At 36.5% G+C, this 22527-nt stretch overlaps 1 protein-coding gene across 1 annotated transcript in view; it reads right to left on the reverse strand.

Moving 5' to 3' along the window:
- The window catches only part of PARPBP (PARP1 binding protein), a 70294-nt gene that overhangs the window by 11080 nt on the left and 36687 nt on the right, over positions 1 to 22527 (reverse strand). The window contains exons 7-9 of the mRNA XM_010853434.1: positions 12146 to 12329; positions 7866 to 8044; positions 5669 to 5750 (exon numbers count right to left, since the gene is read on the reverse strand). Of these exons, the coding sequence (XP_010851736.1) occupies positions 5669 to 5750; positions 7866 to 8044; positions 12146 to 12329 (445 nt within the window). The remainder of the gene's footprint in view (positions 1 to 5668; positions 5751 to 7865; positions 8045 to 12145; positions 12330 to 22527) is intronic.

Below are 22527 nucleotides of genomic sequence, written 5' to 3' on the forward strand. Positions count from 1 at the left end.
ACATTGTTTCCACTGTTTCCCCATCTATTTCCCATGAAGTGATGGGACCAGATGCCATGATCTTCGTTTTCTGAATGTTGAGCTTTAAGCCAACTTTTTCACTCTCCTCTTTCATCAAGAGGCTTTTTAGTTCCTCTTCACTTTCTGCCATAAGGGTGGTGTCCTCTGCATATCTGAGGTTATTGATATTTCTCCCGGCAATCTTGATTCCAGCTTGTGCTTCTTCCAGCCCAGCGTTTCTCATGATGTACTCTGCGTGTAAGTCAAATAAGCAGGGTGACAATATACATCCTTGACATACTCCTTTTCCTGTTTAGAACCAATCTGTTGTTCCATGTCCAGTTCTAACTGTTGCTTCCTCCATATAGGTTTCTCAAGAGGCAGGTCAGGTAGTCTGGTATTCCCATCTCTTTCAGAATTTTCCACAGTTTATTGAGATCCACACAGTCAAAGGCTTTGGCATAGTCAATAAAGCAGAAATAGATGCTTTTCTGGAACTCTGTTGCTTTTTTGATGATCTAGAGAATGTTGGCAATTTGATCTCTGGTTCCTCTGTCTTTTCTAAAACCAGCTTGACCATCTGGAAGTCCACGGTTCACATATTGCTGAAGCCTGGCTTGGAGAATTTTGAGAATTACTTTACTAGCGTGTGAGATGAGTGTAATTGTGCAGTAGTTTGAGCATTCTTTGGCATTGCCTTTCCAGTCCTGTGGCCACTGCTGAATTTTCCAAATTTGCTGGCATATTGAGTGCAGCACTTTCACATCACCATCTTCTAGGATTTGAAATAGCTCAAGTGGAATTCCATCACTTCCACTAGCTTTTTGTAGTGATGCTTTCTAAGGCCCACTTGACTTCACATTCCAGGATGTCTGGCTCTAGGTGAGTGATCCACACCATCGTGATTACCTTGGTCGTGAAGATCTTTTTTTGTACAGCTATTCTGTGTATTTTTGCCACCTCTTCTTAATTATACAATATTAAAAATGGAGTTCCTCAGTAGCAGTAGCACATTTCAAGTGTTCACGAGACACGTGGCTAACACCTACAATACTGGACAGCAAAAACTACAGAACATTCCCACAGAGAGTTCTGTTGAACACTACTATGTAACAAAGCTTTACAGTCTATTTCCCGTGGTACATACATGAAGGGCAGATGGATTTTCAAAAGACTCAGGGACATTTTTTAGTTTTCTGGGTCCATAATATTGGAACCAAGATGTAGCTTTACATTGTTAAAGGATGCATCTGTTCCTCCCATCTTTAACTACTACCTGATGTGAAAGGGCCAGTTAAGCTTCAGAAAACACTACAATTGTTATATCTTCAAATACTATTTCAATCCTATTTTCTCCTCTCATTCTGGGGATCCAATTAGGCATATGTTAGGCACACTCTGTGTTCTTATCTTCTCTTTTGTTTTTGCATTCCTTATTCTCTCCTTGCTTTAGTTCGTATATTATTCTAATGACCTATCTTCATGTCCACCTGTACTACCTAACGCTATGTCTGGTTTACTATTAAATTTACCTAATTATTAATTTTAGATAATGTTTTTACAGTTCTGGAAATTCTATTTGGTTTTGATTTAAAATGTTTGGTTCTCAGGAGTTCCAGGTGGTCTAGGAATTAGGATTTGGCGTTTTAACTGCTACGGCCTGAGTTCAAACCCTCGTCAGGGAACTGAGATCCCACAAGCTGCATGGCATGGTCCAAAACAAAACAAAAAAATTCGCTGTTAGAATTTCCCAATTTTACATCCAATTTGCCCATATATTCCTTTAATTACTTTTAAGTGTTGAAGGACTCTGTCTTTCAAAGGTTTTTACATTGTGTTCTTTGGTCTCCCAACCCACTTCATTTCTAAATGTGGCAAATATCTTGAGAAGGCAACAACCATGTGTTTGAGGCAGGTCCCACTCCTCAAGTGAAGCCTTGTCTTCTGAGCAACTGCAAGACCGCAGGTGATTTTAGTCTACTGGACTGAGACTCCTTAACTTCCTACTCTCTCTAAAATTCAGCATAGGTATCCTAGGTAAAAATAAGTGTGCATCCAGCGCCCCAGTGTTTCCAAATTGTTGCCAGCCCCTCAAGACACCAATACATGTATTAGTTCCTCTTTGCTTCAATGAAATTCCTTTATATGGGCCAAGAGCAAACCCTGGCTCATACCCAAAATTGAAAAACTCATCCCAGAGAAGAAAACTCTGATAACAGACTGTTCACCTCAGAACTTTACCCTCTCCAGATTTTTCGTTTATTTAAACTGCTTTGCTTACACAGCTTTCCTATGTCTTTTAAACATATTTTCCCCAACTTGTCTGCCTTTTATTTTGTTACTGTAACAGAAACGGTATTTTGCAATGATCTACTACATCCTAGTTAGAAACAGAATCCTCCAAGTCTGAGTGATTTCGTGATTCTGTTCCCTCCTTGAGAGCATTTTACTTTCTCTTCAATAACATCTTGAAGGCTGCATATTTTCTGTTATCCCCCATTTTTCTGTAGCCTGAAGAATGACAGAGGTAGAAGTAATGCTCAATAGAGGAGACAGATCATCTGAAAAAATGTCTGGGTTGGTTCTGCACTTTCTTCTAAGAATTTATGTATCATATGTACTAGAAAAAGTCCCTCTACTTAGAGTCTGTATTTCATTCAAATGGAAGGTGATCATTTGGATAATTGCCACAATTCAGTATGCAGCACTAGAGCCTCCAAAGAGTCAATGTGTGAACTCCAGAGTTCATTTTCCACATTACTATGCAGTTGCCACTTCTATTATTTCTCTAAAAAGGAAAAAAAAAAAAAAAAACACCACATACTTAGCTGGCTTCTCAGTTTTGGAAATATTTCAGTAATAATTCTCAGGACGTTGTCAACTCACTAGCACACTGTATGGACACTGGAGCTAGACTGAGCTGCTGAATCATATTGTGCCTTTTCCCTCTGAAATCAGTTTCCTTGCTTAGCCATCATTTTTGAAGTTTACAGTATCCAATTACATTATTTTCTGTTGTTTGCTTTTGGTGAATATTTTTACTAGTTTTGCTATTCTGTACTCATTTTAAGTATTGGGGAGGGAAATTCTATGACTTGAACTCAATCCACCATTTTAATTTGGATATACTCAGTTTGCAAGTATCCTAAAGGTTAAACACAGATGTCTAATTTTCTAATGCCATGAGCATTCTATTGCCTGGCTGCTTATAAAGGTACTAGAGTTAGATCCAGCCTATTTTTTCACACTATCTATGCTAGTTTTTACTGTCCCAACTATGCCAAGCTTTAAGGATCCAGTGTTTTTCTGATCTGCTGACTTAAGCTATTTAGTTAACGCTTATAATTATTCTGACATACATATAATATGAAGGAAAATACTAGACTCAGAATAAGAAAAAGAGATGTATAAACAACTTTTGAGTTGCATCTGATAAGCAAAATACTGCTAAATCAAGCTGGAAGGAACAAAACTAATTAATTAACAAGAATCTAAGAAGGTAAATATCTCTCTAAAAAATATTGTAATAAAAAAGTACGAAGGTACTTGTATAAACCACTTGGAAACTGGCAGTAAGAATGGGGATAAAGCATTTTCTAAAGGTTCCTACCAAAACCATGAAGGTTCAGGAAGAACCTTCTAATTTCCTTCACAGGGGAATTTATTTGACCATCATAGACAATTTTCCAAATAAGGTACAGTAGGAAATAAAACTTGAGCACTTAAAATGAGTTAATGAACACTTTCCAAAGTGGTTTCATAGGATTTTGTGATCAGGAGTGCCTACTTCTATTTATAAACAAGGAAATGAAAATCCAAGAAAAGTTAATTTGCCCCAAATACTAATGACATGGATATTTCACAATCAAGTATGATCTACATCAAAATTCTAAGTTCTCTAATATTATCTACTGTTGTCTTTCCAAGACAGTATTTCAAGTACAGATCATATCTTCTTTCCATGACTAAAAGAAAATAACTAAATACCAAAAGAGAAAAAGTAATAGGATAATAAAGTAATAAAAGTTGTTAAACTACTTTTCCATAGTTACTCAGTAGTAAATATTAGCAGCATTTTTTTGTTATTCCAGCAAGTATTCAACCTGGCCATGGTTCAGCTATATACCTGGCTAAACCAATTATTTTCACACTTTGCTTTCATAAAGAGTACTGTACTATAAAATATAACCATAAACACCAATTCCTTCCTTTCTCTATTGCCATTTAGTTTCAGAGCTATGTAGACTAAGCCCACTTCACTATTAAGTAACAAAAGCAATGTAATTACAGTCTCATTAGTACTTATCCATAGCTTCACACAATGGCATAAGATATGTCCTGGTAGTTATGATATCTTGGATAAGGTGCTTTCTCAAGGACTTTGATTTCCTCATTTATAAATAAGACTGGATCAGATAAGCTGTTTTCTACTTTCCAAACTTTACAAATTGGTTAATAAATTTTATAGCAATTAGTTGACTCATCAATTTCTAAAAAGACCTTCTCTTTCTTCAGATAGATCACCTCATTTTGATTTACTTAGTTTAACAAAATATCCCAATGATCTTTAAATGAAAATATTAAAGTTTGTCATTATCCATAGAAGGGAAAAATTAAAGAATTTGTTACATTTCTGTTTCTAATCAAGCCCAAAGGATAGATTGTTTTTCAAAAATCTTATGCCTTGGCTATAAGTACTTGGGTTAACAAAGAATTGGAAAGTTTTTCCAAAGAAAAATTATGCAAAACTCAATGATGTATTCCATAGATGTTAATTACTAATAGCTTCTAATAATCAATAGAAAGATCAGGCTTATTAATCTAAATAAACTAAATGGATTTGCAGTATGTAGATGAAACAGATAACTATAAGTTTTACTAACTGGGACTAACTTGCCAAATGTGAATACGAAGAACAAATTAGAGTTCTCAAGTTTTATTAAGAGATGAATAATTATTTGATAATTTAAGGATAACTGTAAATTTTACATGAAAATTTTGTTAAATGAACAAATTCCCAACCATAGAACAGTGTCTGACATATAGCAGATACTCAATAAATATATATATATTAAATGAATAAATGAGTTAAAAATAAGCTTCTTTTTGAGACAAAGATTAAGAAAAATTTAAATGCCTAAAAACATGTTATTAACTACATATAGGCACAATGTTTCATATGTGAACAGGGATGCTAAATGAAAATATAAAGAATAGCTTTAGTGAATGAACAATGTGAAATGTTCTCCTTGTCTCAATCTACAATCAATTACATTCTGCCATTATGTCTTCAGACAGGAACAAAATTGAAACTACACAGACTCTCAAGACTCAGTTTAAGATATGAGAAATGTAAATGAGAAAACCATGTTCTCTTTATTTTCCCCTTCATTCACTGAACAGATATTTATTGACCACTTACCACAGCAGGTGCTTATTCCTTTCCTTCTTTTAGGTCCAGGGTATTGAATACATCAGATACAGATTAGCCAAGATTGTATTAAAAGGAAAGTTTCTGTATATCAGCTGTCATAATTTATTTTCCATTTAATCCCTATAGTTCCATGTATAATGTATATTTATAATATCCAGCTCAGCTTTATATATTTATTTCTTCTAAAAGCAAAACAAATTTTTATCATTTTCATGATAGTACATTAAATTGTACCTTGATTTTTTTCTCTTCCATTGACTTATAGATGCGTTCTCTTAAGGGTTTCATTGGTGAATTATCCACTTGTGTGGGAGATCTACATCCAAAAAAAGTAAACATTTACAAACCAAAGTAGCTTTTAAATTTGTTTTCACCTCTCCTCGACCCTACAGTTAGAGAATAAAAGTTTATTCTGAACCTAGTGGTTTACAATACTATATAAAAAGTGTTCATATTCCTATTCTGAGAGTTCTAAATACTAATAATTTGCTTAATTAATTAGTTCAGTAACTAAACACTTGAGCTTCTATTATATGTAAGGCATTGTATAAGATGTTGTGAAGAACAGAAAGTTCATTCAATTCACTGACTCTGAATTCAGGAATCTTGATCTAAGCGAAATAAGATATACACATAACTAAAATTCAAAGTAAAAAAGGACAGATGCCATAGCAGGGAAATTCAAAAGAGAAGAACATAGTTTAGAAATAGGAGGGTCAGGGAAGACACAATAGAGAAGTAGACACTGGCACTTTGGAGCCAGTCAAACCTGGATTCCTCAATAAATCCATTTTTAGCTTAATAGAGCCAGAGTCATAACCCCTTGGAGTCAAAAGACCATTATATAAGAATAAAGGATAGTCTATTATAAGAAAGACTAGTTTATAACACTACATTGACTTACATTCATATACTCTGTCCTTAATTTTAACATTTCAATGCAGACCATTATTTGCTAGTGGCTCAGATGGCAAAGAATCTGCCTGCAATGCAGGAGACCTGGGTTTGTTCCCTGGGTCGGGAAGATCCTCTGGAGAAGGAAATGGCAACCCACTTCAGTATTCTGGCCTGGAGAATTCCATGGACAGAGGAGCCTGGTGGGCTACAGTCCATGCGTAGAGAGTCAGACACACCTGAGCGACTAACGCACACACACACCCCCGCCATGGACTGGTACTTGTCTGCACAATGACAACTGAAAATGCTAAGGTAACTATAAACATGTGTTTGGATACATGATTGAGTAAAGAAAAGTATCTCTTTAAAATGGATATGGGGATTAATTTTGTTTAGAAAATCCTATAAACACAAAATAACTTTTTCTTAGAAAATTATATAATTCAATCTAAGAGAAAACTTAAACCATTAATATTTCTACCTAAAAGCAAACTTTGTTAAACAGAAATAAATTAACAGGAGGAGAAAAAAAAATAAGGTTCATCTTCTTTATACTGTTCTCTGGGACTCCAACCCATGGTATAAGTAAATCACTGATAAAATAAACTTTTATTGTAAAGGAATTAGAAGACAACATTGAATGATAGAGAATCATGAAGTTAGTCTTTCAAGAGAAAAGACAGTGAAGCACAGGAGAAAGAGCATAAAGCAATCATGGATGGATCTGAACAATTTTGGATGAAAGTCAGATTTCTAAAAGGTAGTTCAAGCAGAAAATAGAAAAGATCAAACAGGTCAATTTTGTAAAAATCCTTTACAATGTACTAAATACAATTTTAAATGGTTGTTCTAAAATTTTAAATGTTTCTATAAATGAATATTCATTAATTAAAGTATCACCAACTTACTCAGTGTTTTGACTAAATTGTTAAAACTGGAGAGTACCATAATGTCTTGTACAGAATACCAAAGGTAATTTAGTATTTTCTTCCTAATGTGAGGAAGAACAAGTAACTGTCAATTCCAGTGCAAGTCTGGAGTATAGCAACTCTCCGATTCTCAGGCAAAATAGCACAATCCTTGGAGCAGAGACCTCAGGTTCTGGAGAAGGACACCTCTGCCACTTGCTAACTTGGACAAATTGCTTACTATCTTTCTCAAGTCTAATTCTTTACTTATAAAGTGGGGATACTACTAAAAGAGACTCTTGTGGAGGTTGATACAAGTGAAGCATTCAGCAACATTTTTGACACAAATATCTTAGCAAACAAATATTTCCAAAACAAAAAACAAGAACGAAGAAACAAAAATTACTGGTCATAATCTCACAAAATAGCATTTTATATATGACTTCCTCACATTCAAATGTTAAATCTCCCTTTAACTAACTTTTGTTTTTTCTCTTCACACTTTTTCTGTAGTTCCCAAGTTTCCTACCATAACATGTAATTCTTTTATAACCAATGAGGGGCTTTTTCAAAAATTTCCTTTATAGACCTAACATTCACATACATATAACTTCCACATTACTTACCGAAAAAGTGTAAGAACAGAAGTTCCATTAGGATGAATTGTGTTTTCATTGTCATACAAAAGCTCTGCTTTGTTTTTGGTAGGAGCACTGGCTGCTTCTTCATCCAAAAGAACTAGTAAAGCTTTCACAGTATCTCTGCCACAGTATGCAGTGCCATGGTTTATGGTATGAGATTTTGGCTAGAACAAGAAATAATTTCAAGTAAATGTAAGAATCACTCCAGCTGGGTCAATCAACCATTCTTTTCCATTTCATGTGCTATTGTTATCCCTCCTCTTCTATTAAGCTATAAAAAATCAGCCACAAGAAGTGGCTTTAAGGCTTGTGAATATTTCTCCCTCGAGCCATATTAAAATCTACCTTATGAGCTTCCAGAAGCACCAAAAAATACAGAAAATAATATTATCAAATGAAGACATTAGATTTTGGACAAAATAACACCAAGATTTACGTCAAGAAGTTTAACTACAATTTATGTGACCGAGAAAGGTAACATCCAAAATCTTTCAAGCTATGCTTCACAATATGTGAACCGAGAACTTTCAGATGCACAAGCTGGATTTAGGAAAAGGCAGAGTAACCAGAGATCAAATTGCCAACATCTGCTGGATCATAGAAAAAGCAAAAGAATCCCAGAAAAACATCTACTTCTGCTTCACTGACTACGCTAAAGCCTTTGACTGTGTGGATCACAACAAACAGCAGAAAATTCTTAAAGAGGTGGGAATACCAGACCACTTTACCTGCCTCCTGAGAAACCTTATGCAGGTCAAGAACAGGACATTTAGAACGGGACACGGAACAACAGACTGGTTGAAAAATTGGGAAAGGACTATGTCAAGGCTATATATATTGTCACCCTGCTTATTTAACATATGCAGAGTACACCATTCGAAATGCTGCACTGGATGAATCAAAATCTGGACCCAAGACTGTCAGGAGAAGTATCAATAACCTCAGATATGCAGATGATACCACCCTAATGACAGAAAGTGAAGAGGAACTAAAGAGTCTTTTGATAAAGGTGAAGGAGGAGAGTGAAAAAGCTGGCTTAAAACTCAACATTCAGAAAACTAAGATCACAGCATCTGGTCCCATCACTTCATAGCAAACAGGGAAAAAATGGAAATAGCGACAGATTTTATTTTCTTGGGCTTCAAAGAAAATCATGGACATTGACTGCAGCCATGAAATTAAAAGACGCTTACTCTTTGGAAGAAAAGCTATGATGAAACTAGGCAGCGTATTAAAAAGCAGAGACATCACTTTGCTGACAAAGGTCCATATAGTCAAAGCTATGGTTTTTCCAGTAGTCTTGTATGGATATGAGAGCTGGACCAGAAAGAAGGCTGAGCACTGAAGAATTGACTTTTTCGAATTGTGGTCCTGAAGAAGACTCTTGAGAGGCCCTTGGACAGCATGGAGATCAAAGCAGTCAATTCTAAAGGAAATCAACCCTGAATAGTCGTTGGAAGGACTGATGTAGAAGCTGAAGCTCCAATACTTTGACCACCTGATGTGAACAGTCAACTCACTTGAAAAGACCCTGATGCTGGGAAAGATTGAGGGCAGGAGGAGAAGGGAGGTGCAGAGGATGAGATGGTTGGATGGCATCACTGACTCAATGGACGTAAGTTTGAGCAAACTGTGGGAGATAGTAAAAGACAGGGAAGCCTGGAGGGCTGCAGTCCATGGGGTCTCAAAGAGTCGGACATGACTGAGCACAGAACAACAACAACAAATGTGACTTCAGCCACATGACTTAATCTGTTTATTTTTTCTCTCTTATACCAGAAGTGGGATTCTGGTGATCTGAATACCAACCACACAGATGGCTGTAAAGATCTACTCAAATGCAAAAATAAAAAGACTAGTTGACCTTCATTCTTTCAGTAATCAGCCATAAGTACATCCTAAGTCCCAAGAACTGTGTTTGAAAGGTAAAAACCAATACCTCAAGGGACCCGTAGTCTCTTTGACAAAATAAACAAGTAACCAATAAAGGCATTACAGAGTGCTAAGTGCTATTTTGAAGACCATGTATACCTTATGCAGTAGGAGCACATCAAAGGAAGCACACCAATTTACCCTGGTATCAGGGATGGTTTCACAAAGGAGACACACAGGGGTAAGGAAGAATATGGTATTTTCAGTGACCAGGTAGCAAAGAAGGGTAACATAGAGGGAGTCATGTGGGATGAGGCTGGGAAAGCTTTGTATATCGGACAAAGAAGTTACAAGTCAGTCTGTTACAAAGTTAAAACCTCTTACTTTATTAAAAAAAGGAAATAAAATGATACTTCTTACATTTTAGAAAAAAGATAGCAATGATGGCAATGTATAAAATATATTCCAGGCTAAGACTGTTATTAAACATGGAGCATACATGTGTGCTCAGTCCCTAAGTTTGTATCCGACTCTTTGAGACCCTGGGGACTGTAGCCTGCCAAGCTCCTCTGTCCATGGGATTTTCCAGGCAAGAATACTGGAGTGGGTTGCCATTTCCTTCTCCAGGAGATCTTCCTGACCCAGCGATCAAACCCACATCTCCTGCTTGGCAGGCAGTTTCTTTACCACTGAGCGACCTGGGACACAGGACCACAAATTAAGAGACTGTAATAGTCCAGCTCAGAAATGAAGAAGGTAGTAACAGTGAACTAAAACAGTAGCAGTGGAGATAAAGAAATAGTAGATTAAAAGGGGAGAGCTGGAAAAACTTAGTAACTAGACAGAAGAATAGGGAAAATATATGATAATACTACACATAGATACACATTAAGAACAAACTTTGATGGCATTTCTGGCTGGGTTCATACCAACTAACTAGCTGTGTGTGCTGTAAACCTCTGGAAAAGTTGCTCAGCCTCACTGTGCTTCAGTTAAATCATAGGTAAAATAGGGATAATGATAGTGCCTAACCAGAGCATTGCTGGACAGTGTGCTATTTAAGAGCAAGAGTTGCCCTTTCAGGGTCATCTGTTATAGATGTACCATTTTTTTCAAGTTTCATCAACATGGTCTTGGCCTCCTTTCTCTACTTGGCTGACTCAGGCTACCAAGAATTGGTAGCCTGACTCTAGCTAGCTACACCAGAATTTTAACAAACTGCCTATCAAAAACTGGTACTTAATATACATGTATCATTGGCACCAAATATGTCCATACTGTTTAATACTAATTTGATTGAGAATTATAGAATTTTATTTTTCAAAGATTTTCAGTTTGGATGAAACATGGAATTAAGAACCAAGTTGTCTACATCTTCATTTCTTGTGATAGGAAATGGCAGAGACTGATGCTTTTATATATCTGCACTGTGATAGCTCCTGACATAATAAAACCTGGTGGTCATTTGAGCCAAGTTAGCCATAGGAAGTGTTAACACACACAAAATACAAGGGAAAACAACCAAGAATCTCTCCTGCCTTCAAATTAAGCTAAAAGCATGCACTGATACAGAAAACAGCTAAAAATAGTGCACAAGGACTGGAGATAAACAAATGAATTACAAAAATTAAGTGAAAGTCTTCCTTCATACACAGGCTATCACAATTACACCTAAGGAAAAGAGGATTTTGTTACCTGAACAGTTAAATTGCAACAAATGAATTATTGTAACACATACTCCAAAATTCTGTTTTAGAATTAAAAGCACAGTTGTCAATTTCCCCTATAAAACTATACTTACAAAACCTTATAATGTTTGACTATCTATGTTAAAAAAAAAAAAAAACAAGAAAGAGGTAAATTTTCTGGAACATATAATTAAAAGATTACTAAGTATAGGAAAAATTCCTAATATTAGCAGTAAACTGGCAACAGAGGTAGAAAATAAGAGATCATGGAAATAGAAAAATTCTATAGAAGAAAAATAAACTGCTGAATAAAAACCATTTCTGTGGTTTTTCTATGGAGTGCCTAACCCTGGGATCACAACCAGAGAAACCACTCTTCTTTCACATCTGAGCACGAGGAAATAATTGTTCTGTAAAAATAATTATTGAAAAATATGACAAAACACCTTAATATCCCTCAAGAACTATAAATTTCTAGTGCTACAAGAGATGCTGAAGATTATCCAGTGCCTTCCTTTGATAAACAGAGATAATTTGTCCCATAGATGTTATGATTTCCCCAAGTTGAACATAATCCTGCATAATCCTATTGAGAAACTTACATTTTCAACAGTCTTCTGATTTAAGTAGCAATAGTAAATCATTTCTACAGCCACTAGAAAAGATAATGTTTTGTATAGAAGGATAAAATAAAAACCTCATTACCCGTGCAGGACTGATGTCAGTGGTACTAAGAGCCACATCTCCTTGTTGAGAATTGATAATATTTTTAATCCTCAAATCCAAATCTTGAGCAACTTCCTCTACTGCTTTATAAAAAGGATCCCTGCTGTTCTGGCCTTTAATCAGCTGCATCTTTATCACTGAGAGTATCCGACCCCCCGCAATGCTGAAAATAGAAATAAGATCACTTTTATAATAACATTTTGAGATGATAATATGTTTATAAGCTTGAAAATATAATGCTCAGAGTTAATCAACACTTTTCAGAGAATATGGCTTTGATCTTACAGATCAAACAGTAACACATTTAAGAAAAGCATAAGAACCATTAGAAACAAAATTTAAAAGTTTTTCTAAAAGCAAGTTACTTCAATAAGGTAAGTTACTTCTTCCTTGATTTGAAAGCTGAAGGAAATAATTTAGTTATATATGATATCTGATCAACTGGAGCCCACCCTACTGAATCACAATCTCCAGAAAAGGGTACTAAAGAGTTGCATTTATTTTGCAGTTACCACCAGTGATTCTTATGACTAGACAAGCTTGGGAAAATTTTCATGAAAAAATTAGCTCCGTGAGAAAGGAACCATATTTTACTAATCTTCACACTAACTTGGCAAACAGGAGAAATAATTGATATTTCTACTGAATAAATGACCACTATCACATGCAACAGCTTCCCTGGTGGCTCAGATGGTAAAGAATCCACCTGCAAGGCAGGAGACCTGGGTTTGATCCCTGGGTTGGAAACATCACCTGGAGGAGGGCATGGCAGCCCACTCCAATATTCTTGCCTGGAGAATCCCCATGGACAGAGCAGCCTGGTGGCCTACAGGCCATGGGGTCGCAAAGAGTTGGACATGACTGAGCAACTAAGCACAGCACAGAATACCATCACATGCAACGGGGCTTCCTTAGTGGCTCAGTGGTAAAGAACCACCTGCAATGCAGAAGATGTGGCAGCAGCTGTGGGAAGACCCCTTGGAGAAAGAAATAGCAGCCCACTCCAATATTCTTGCCTGGAAAACCACATGGGCAGAGAAACCTGGCGGGCAGCAGTCCATGGAGTCATAAAGAGTCAGACATGACTGAGCGACTAAACAACAACAATCACAAGCAACAGTCTGAAGTTTTTACTTGTAAGACAAAAGACATATGTTTTACTATTTTTATATTATTATTTGTGGTAGAAAAGCACTTAGTTTCAACTTACACTATGGCAGACTAGTTACTCTAGGGGAACATTCCACTAGGCTTGGTAGGAATCAGGGAAAATGTCCAAGTATAACCCAATTTCATCCCTAAAAAGTGACAAACAAAAGTTGGAGTGGAAAGCTGGAAGCTGTGAGTGGTAAGTAGGATGAATGAGGGTTTTCCTGAGGACAAAAAGCAATGTGATCAGGACCCAAACCCTAAGTGCAAGAAATTTCCAGAGTCTGAACCTTCCAAGTGGGTAGCAACTAGTATGAGTTTTATTTATATTTATTCTACAATATTTTGTATTTTTGAAGTTTAAAAAAAATTTTTTTTTCTATTTGGTTATGGCATAGATATAAAATTTTTTATATTGATATGTGTCTAGCAACACTGTTAAACTCTACTGTTAATTTTAATAATTTGCATTTAGATTCCTGGAGTTCTCTACACATACAATCATATTCATATTATCACTAAATAGACTTTTATTTCTTCTTAATTGTTATATCTCCTATTTCTTTTTCTTACCTTAGTACACTGAACTGGACATCCAATGTTATGCTGAAAAGAAATGAGAGCAGGAACTCTTGTCTTGTTCTAAATCTTAAATAATATGCTAAAACATTTTATCATTAAGTAGGTTTTCAAGAAACCCTATATCTTAGTTCATTTTACACTGAAAGAGTAGTAGCCCTATAAGTTGGGTATGTCCCAATAGACATCTCACCTTCAGCAATCCCTGGGCTTGTCCCCCTGCCCCTTTAGACTTTGGTGGCTATAAAAACAGACCCTCCAAATCACCAAATTCAGCAAGTACTTTCAAAATAAAAGCTGGCTTCCCTTCTTGACTTTCCTCTCTGGCTTTCTTCCTTCCCATTGTTTTTGGCCTGTATTTTCATTACATTCACCTCCTAATAAATACATTTAAGAATTGGTTTATAAATATGTTATCCAGCAATATTATTTTCAACGGAAGGGTCAATCAGGGGACCTAGTCTGCTATATATCTGTAATCAGAAGTCTGAACAAACTCTAAGAATTCTTTTATGTAAACAAACATTCATTTTACAACTGGTTTTTCTTCTTAATTTTCAATTAAAACCATAGAAAATAATTGGATGAAATGTAGTCAAAATGAAAACATAGTTAAACACTGTGTGCTTTTTCTGGGAATTAATCTCTAATGGAAGAGTTCTGGCAAAGATTCAAAAGCATAATCAAATATGAAAGAGTATCATAGTGTCAGTTCTAAGAACAAAAGAAAAAGCTTTCAATAATATTAAAGGTAAAAGTCACCTTTGCCTTCTTTTCTCATTCCTTCTATAAGACCAAATATTCTAAATTTTAAAGATGATATAATCCCCTGGATGAACTGTACTTAGGAAAAATTTGTAAGATTTGTATTTCAGATGCTTGCCAAGCTCAGCATTTTGACCCTTAACAAAATCCGCAAACACTGGTGCTATGACTTCTATTGCTATACATTTATGACAAGAGCCAATACTAGCTCTTGAAATATCTGCTCAGCAACACAGTAGCATAATTTAAATTCTTGCTTCTAGTGTCTAAGAAACTCCTAAAGTTTTAACCCAAATGATGCCAGGACATTTGTGCTAAGCACTAGAGATACAAAATGAATATTTCTTTTTAAAAGGTCACAGTTGATCATTTGATACAATGAGATACGGAAGGTACAGCAGTAATTTAAGTACGGAGGTAAGAAAGAAGGGGTCTTCAGGAAAGCACTCAGAAGAAATTACTACTCTGGAAGAATGTGGGTGAGAAAGAAATAAACTAAAATTCCTGACTAATAAATGCATCCCATTAAAGCCCTGAGGCAGAAACAGAAAAATGAAGCAAGTCAGGAAAAACACAACTAAAACCTTAAAACTGAATCAAAACATAGTGACTGAAAGAGGATAATAAGCAATAATACAAATAATTGGCAATATTTTACTATAGTTATTGACTATCTTTAGTATATAGAATGGAGAAGGAAATGGCAACCTACTCTAGTATTCTTGCCTGGAAAATCCCATGGACGGAGGAACCTGGTAGGCTACAGTCCATGGGGTCGCAAAGAGTTGGACAAAGTGACTTCACTTTCTTTCACTTACTATATAGAATGGCTTGCCTTTTCCCTAACATCTTTAAGAATTTGGTAACTATTTGCCATAGTAAATTATATCTTTAAAAATTGAATGTGATTAAAGGTGCTATATGAAATATATCAAAAATGCTTCTGAACTATTTTGAAATGAGAAATGTAACATTAGGATTCTGGACTGGCTAATTTCAATCAGACTTAACATTCTATAAATGCACAATATTTAGTCCAATAAATATAATGCAGGTGTGCACTGAAAAGTTGTGTAATAAAAATGGAAACATAGAATTTTAAACATTTGAACAACAGGGAACTAACTAATTTATGTAACCTGAAACCCCTAATTTAAGATGTTTTTCAGGTGAAAGTATAGAGTGCATTTTATGGTGGCACCTACTGGCAAAGTATAGAAATGCAGCCATACTATAGCTCAGAAGGCCTGATCAACAGCTGGCAGTGGGGAGGCAAGCGTGATCTTGATTCCTTCCCTGTCTGTCTATAGTCCACCTTTCCTTGAACTCAAAGATTACTGTGATTCCCTACCACCACCATCCTATTATAAGACAAGCTACAAGGGTTAAACATATTTTTCTCTCTGAGTTTTAAGGTTGAGAGACAGAGGCCAGGGTAAGATACAAGCAGGGGGTGGAGAGCATAGAATGTGTACATCACACTGACACTTCTGAAGTTTCATCCTGTACCTAATACTGAATCATTGAAGGGTTCTAATTAAGTGGGTAACATCTGTTGTTTTAAACACCCTGGCAGCAGTGAGGATGACAGGATGGAGCAACTCAAGACTGGAGGCAGAATGAACAACTCAGAGATAAGTAAACAAAAAAATCCAGGCAAAAAAGGATGAAAGACTGAAAATAGACTTTCGATGAAAAAGGGGAATACGATAGGAGCAATAGGAATAGAGATTAAAAAAAAAAGAGTATAAAAAATACTAAGTAAGAAGAATTGATGGATCTTCGCGACTGAAGGGATAGTAAAGGGGAAAAAAGTAGTTTAAGATTTGTTCCAAATTCTGTTTGGATGGCTAGAGGGAAAGAGGCTTCATCAAGCTGGGTACTTTAGGAGGATAAGCAGACTCGCCAGGACAAAGATTTAGTTTGGGAGGTGCTAAGTCTGAGGTCCCTTTGAGGTAACAACATACAGGAAGTTAAAAGATGTATTTTTGAAGCTAGGAAAAGAGTTTGAATTTCACTGAAATATGGATTAGAATTTACATATATAAGTCAGAGAGGCAGATGGAAAACAAGAGAATGACACCTCAGAAGTTAATGGGAAAAGAGTTCTATGAAAGAAAATGATCAAATTTGAGGACTCAAAAGAGACCAGAAGCTATGACAGCTAGAAGATCATAAAAGATTTTTGGTAGAATAGCTTCAGTAGAGTGGAAAAGTGAATGAGTGTGAGTCTATTAAACACAGATAAATAAATATTGAGTGCCTACTCTATGCCAGAAACCGTGCTAGGGCTAGGGAATATTGGTGAAGAAAACCAATAAAGCCCTCAGAGTTTACAACCTCACGAGAAACATATTTCAAACTATTAGCACTTGGGAGGGAAAATAATTGGGAATTGGAATAAAAGACAGTATTTTTTCAAGAATTTGAGCTATAAAAGAAAGGAACTGACAAAAACAGAGAAGATGACTTGTTTTTTCTTATAATGTTTATAGACTGGGGCTAAAGGACTAGTTGGGGAAGGAAATGGCAACCCACTTCAGTATTCTTGCCTGAGAAATCCCATGGATAGATAGCCTGGCAGACTACAATCCATGGGGCCACAAGAGTCAGACACGACCAAGTGACTAAACAACAACAGAAGGGCTGGCAGAAGCTGAAATTACGAAACAAAATGAATAATCAATGAAACTCTGTCTCAACAGGTTACCTACATTAATTGTACTCACTATAGGAAATTCCTCCCTTTTCCCCATCTGAACTTCATGTCACCCCCATTCTCCATGTATGTTTAACTCTTTCAAGTTCATCCTTCAAGATTAAGCTCGATTGTAACAACCACTCAGGTAAACTCTCCTGACAATCTTATCCCTGGCTCCCACAAACTAGGTCAATTGTCCTTTCCTATGTATATCCTTCTATTATTATATAAACAGAATTTATGTCTTTGGTTTGTAATAACTTTACTATTTAAAATCATGAAATGAATATATATTTAACACATAAAAAAATCACATTATAGAAGAAAATAAGGACTACTCAAAAAACTATGTAGACACCGGCTTCTTCAGTATCTTCTCTAGAATATAGAATATTAATAATTACTTGTTATGACCAAATAATCCTAAAGGAAATCAGTCCTGAATATTCATTGAAAGGACTGATGCTGAAGCTCAAACTCCCAATACTTTGGCCACCTGATACGAAGAACTGACTCCTTGAAAAAGATCCTGATGCTGGGAAAGATTGAAGGCAGGAGGAGAAGGGGACAACAGAGGATGAGATGGTTTAATGGCATCAACAACTCGATGGACATGAGTTTGAGCAAGCTCCAGGAGTTGGTGATGGACAGGGAATCCTGGCATGCTGCAATCCATGGGGTTGCAAAGAGTCAGACACAACTGAGCAACTGAACTGAACTGATGACCAAATAGGATATTCAAAATAATTGGCTGCTAAACTGAAGAACTGAAGGCTATTCTCTTATCCAAGGTGCCTCTAAAACATACTTCTACCCTGTGTACAAAAGTGTACGTACAAATGTACTTTTACCCTGTTAACTTACGCCAACCAGAAATTCCTCCAAAAAAGAATGTAATTACAACAAATGGATTAAATATATGCACTTATATCTGCTCTCTTCTAAAGTACCATTAAAGCAACAAAAAAAGGCAAAGATTTTAAATCCATAAAGAAAAAGAGTGTGAGAGAGGAGACAATAGTCGAGAGCAGAGACATGTTATGAAACTACAGAAAGACGAAGAGCAGATGGAAAAGTATAACTGACTACCCAGAACAGAGAAAGCTACAAGCCAAGTAACTGCTCAGAGAGACACCAAGAAGTAGTAATCTCAGAAACTGAAGGCAATACTGAAGGCTATGGTGAAGGTGTCACTGCAAATAAGAAAACTGAGTAACAGTATATACAAGGAACACTTAGATCCCTAAATCTCCTGTCTTATTCTGAGCAGTCAGGACTAGTGAATTTCTCTCACTTCAGAATGGAAAGCAGGATCATGCTTAAGAAACTAAGCCAGGGAGGCTCCAGACCTAGAGGCACCAACAACTGAAAACAGAGAGACTGAGTAAAAGTCTGCATGTTCAACTGGGCGACTCAGAAGCAAGTTACCCTACTTCAAATCCCAGAATATTGCTAGCCAGATGGACTATATTCAAAAGGAGACTAAAGGATGCCATTGTGGAAATTTGGGGATAAGTTCCAAAGGAAAGACCTGTAGTTATTTACATTTGGAGAATCCCCAATAAAAAAGCCAATTGGTGTGACTATGCTGTTCTAATCAGGCCTCATTCTTAAATATGAAACAACAGTCTAGAATCATACCACATTTTAGGAGCACCTTTAACTTGAAAGAGGGCAAAAGAAACAAAAACACTCAACTTAGATAAAACAAAGACTATTCAGGAAGCAGATAAAAATAATCTTAAAGAGATAAATAAAACATAAGACCACATACAATCACATGTGAGAATGATGATATTTATCTCCCATTTACCCTTTCTCAGGAAACTACTTGAGCAAAATAAAAGGTTTAACCAATAAAAAAATAAAGTCGTGAAATCCAGGAAACAAAGCAGAGGCAAAGAAAATTCACAAGGTGATAAAGCTTCATGGGTGACACTCTGAAACAGGCCTGGCAAGCAAAAGTACATAGACTGAATGAAGAAGACAGATGACTTTCCAGAAAAAAAAGTCTGCAAGGGCAAAAATCAGAACTGATAGATGACCTAATAAAAAGAAGAAACTGTATAGTTTCATCAGCAAACTTGATAAAGAATTAATGATAAAAAAAGAATTAATGATAAATGTATAAAAAGCAAAGCAGAAGAAAAAAGTAGATAATCATTGACTTTAGAAAAAACAAAAATGTACACAAGATAGGAAGTATAATAACAGTATATAATATAGTTTAGCTGCAGGCAATATACAGAGCTGTAACAAGTGTGCATATGTGTCTATGTGTGTGGAAGGAGGGGGAGAGGAAAAGAGGAGTGTTGGGAGGTTAGTGAGTAGGTGGCAAATCCTCATCTCCCATGGTAGGAAGTTAACAGGTAATGTCTAAACTTGAAACTCAAATATAGCTGCATAGACTGACAAGGGTTTAATACCCAAAATATACAAATAGCTCATAGAACTCACTATCAAAACCCAAATAATCCAATCAAAAAATGGGCAGAAGACTTGAATAGACATGTTTCCAAATAAGACATAGAGATGGCTAACAGACACATGAAAAGACGTTCAATATCGCTAATTATTAGAGAAATGCAAATCAAAACCACAATAAGGTATCACCTCACACCTGTCAGAATGGTCATCATTAAAAGTCTATAAATAACAAGTGCTGGAGAGGATACGGGGAAAAGGGAATCCTCAAACACTGTTAGAGGGAATATAAACAGGTGCAGCCACTATGGAAGACAGTATGAAGGTGCCTTAAAAAAATTAAAAATAGAACTACCATTATGATCTGGCAATTCTACTCCTGGGTAGAACTGAAAAATCTGGAAAAATTGAAAATACTAATTTGAAAAGATATAAGTAGCCTAATATTCACAGCAGCTCTATTAACACAGCCAAGACATAGAAGCAACCTTAGTGCCTAACAACAGGTAATTGGATTAAGAAAATGTGGTATATATTCACAATGGAATATTACTCAGCCATAAAAAAGAATGAAATCTTGCCATTAGCAGCAATGTGGATGGACCTAGAGAATATTATGCTTGGTAAAGTCAGAGATACTAAATGATAGCCTTCACATGTAGAATCTACAAATGAATGTATACACAAAACAGAAGGAGATTCACAGACACAAAAAACAAACGTATGGTTACAACAGTGGGTAGGGAATAAATTAGGAATATAGGATTAATAGATACTACTATACATAAAATAGATCAGCAAGAAGTATTTACTGTATAGCACAGGGAATATACACAATATCTTATAATAACCTATAATGGTATATAAACTGCAAAAATACTGAATGCTTTATACTGGAACTAACATTACATTGTAAATCAACTATTGCAGGAGACCCTGGTTTGATACTCGGGTCAGGAAGATCCGCTGAAGGGACAGGCTACCCACTCCAGTATTCTTGGGCTTCCCTGGTGGCTCAGCTGGTAAAGAATCAGCCTGTATTGAGGGAGACCTGGGTTGATCCCTGGGTTGGGAAGATCCTCTGGAGAAGGGAACAGCTACCCACTCCAGTATTCTGGCCTGGAGAATTCCATGGACTGTATAGTCCATGGGGTTGCAAAGAGTCAGACACGACTGAGTGACTTTCACTTTAGTTACTTCAGCTTTAGCTATGTAGAGACGTGGATAGACTTAAGAGTCTGTCACACAAAGTGAAGTACGTCAGGAAGAGGAAAACAAATATCATATATTAACACACATGTTTGGAATCCAGAAAAATGGTACTGCTAAGTCACTTCAGTAGTGTCCGACTCTGTGTGACCCCAGAGACGGCAGCCCACCAGGCTCCCCCGTCCCTGGGATTCTCCAGGCAAGAACACTGGAGTGGGTTGCCATTTCCTTCTCCAAAATGGTACATATGAACCTATTTCCAGGGCAGGGATAGAGACACACATGTAGAGAAAAGACATGTGGATGCAGGGGGGATGGGAATAATGGGATGAATTGGGTGATTAGGATTGACATACACACACTACCATATGTAAAATAAGTAGGCAGTAGGAACCCACTACAGAGAAGCCAATGGCACCCCACTCCAGTACTCTTGCCTGGAAAATCCCATGGACGGAGGAGCCTGGTAGGCTGCAGTCCATAGGGTCGCTAAGAGTCAGACATGACTAAGCGACTTCACTTTCACTTTTCACTTTCATGTATTGGACAAGGAAATGGCAACCCACTCCACTGTTCTTGTCTGGAGAATCCCAGGGACGGGGAAGCCTGGTGGGCTGCCATCTGTGGGGTCGCCCAGAGTCAGACACAACTGAAGCGACTTAGCAGCAGCAGCAGAAACCCACCATAGAATACAGGAAGCTCAGTTCGGTGATCTGTGATGACCTAGATGGTTGAGATGAGGGTGGGAGGGAGGTCAAAGAGGGAGAAGATGTATGTATACATATAGCTGATTCACTGTATTGTAGGACAGAAACTAACAAAATGATATACAGCAATTATATTCCAATTAAAAACAGTATAAAATTTCATAAAAACTGTATAAAAATTCCATTTAAATGAGGTAAATATAGAAACAAACACAAAAAATATTAAAAGTAGATTCCTCTGAGGACTTTATTACTGTAAGTCTGTAGTACCGTTTGATTTTAACAAAATATACCTATTTTGTTTTACTAAAAATAAAACATTCTTTAAAATTTGGGGGAGGAACTAAGATGGCAGAGGAGTAGGACGGGGAGAACACTTTCTCCCCCACAAATTCATCAAAAGAACATTTAAACGCCGAGTAAATTCCACAAAACAACTTCTGAATGCTGGCAGAGGATATCAGGCACCCAGAAAAGCAACCCATGTCTTTGAAAGGAGATGTTTTATCAATGGTGCTGTATAGAAGGAGAAGTTTTGAAACTACTGTAAAAATAAAACTGATAACTGGAAGCAGGAGGCTTAAGTCCAAACCCTAACTCCAGGGAACTCCGGACTCCAGGGAACATTAACTGACAGAAGCTCATTAAGCACCTCCATACCTACACTGAAACCAAGCACCACACAAGGGCCAACAAGTTCCAGGGCAAGACATACCAAGCAAATTCTCCAGCAACACATGAACACAGCCCTAAGCTCCAAGATACAGGCTGCCCAAAGTCACCCCAAAACCATAGACATCTCATAACTCATTACTGGACACTTCATT

The sequence above is a fragment of the Bison bison genome, unplaced genomic scaffold, assembly GCF_000754665.1.
Source record: "Bison bison bison isolate TAMUID 2011002044 unplaced genomic scaffold, Bison_UMD1.0 scf7180017864327, whole genome shotgun sequence".
Lineage (NCBI taxonomy): Eukaryota > Metazoa > Chordata > Mammalia > Artiodactyla > Bovidae > Bison > Bison bison.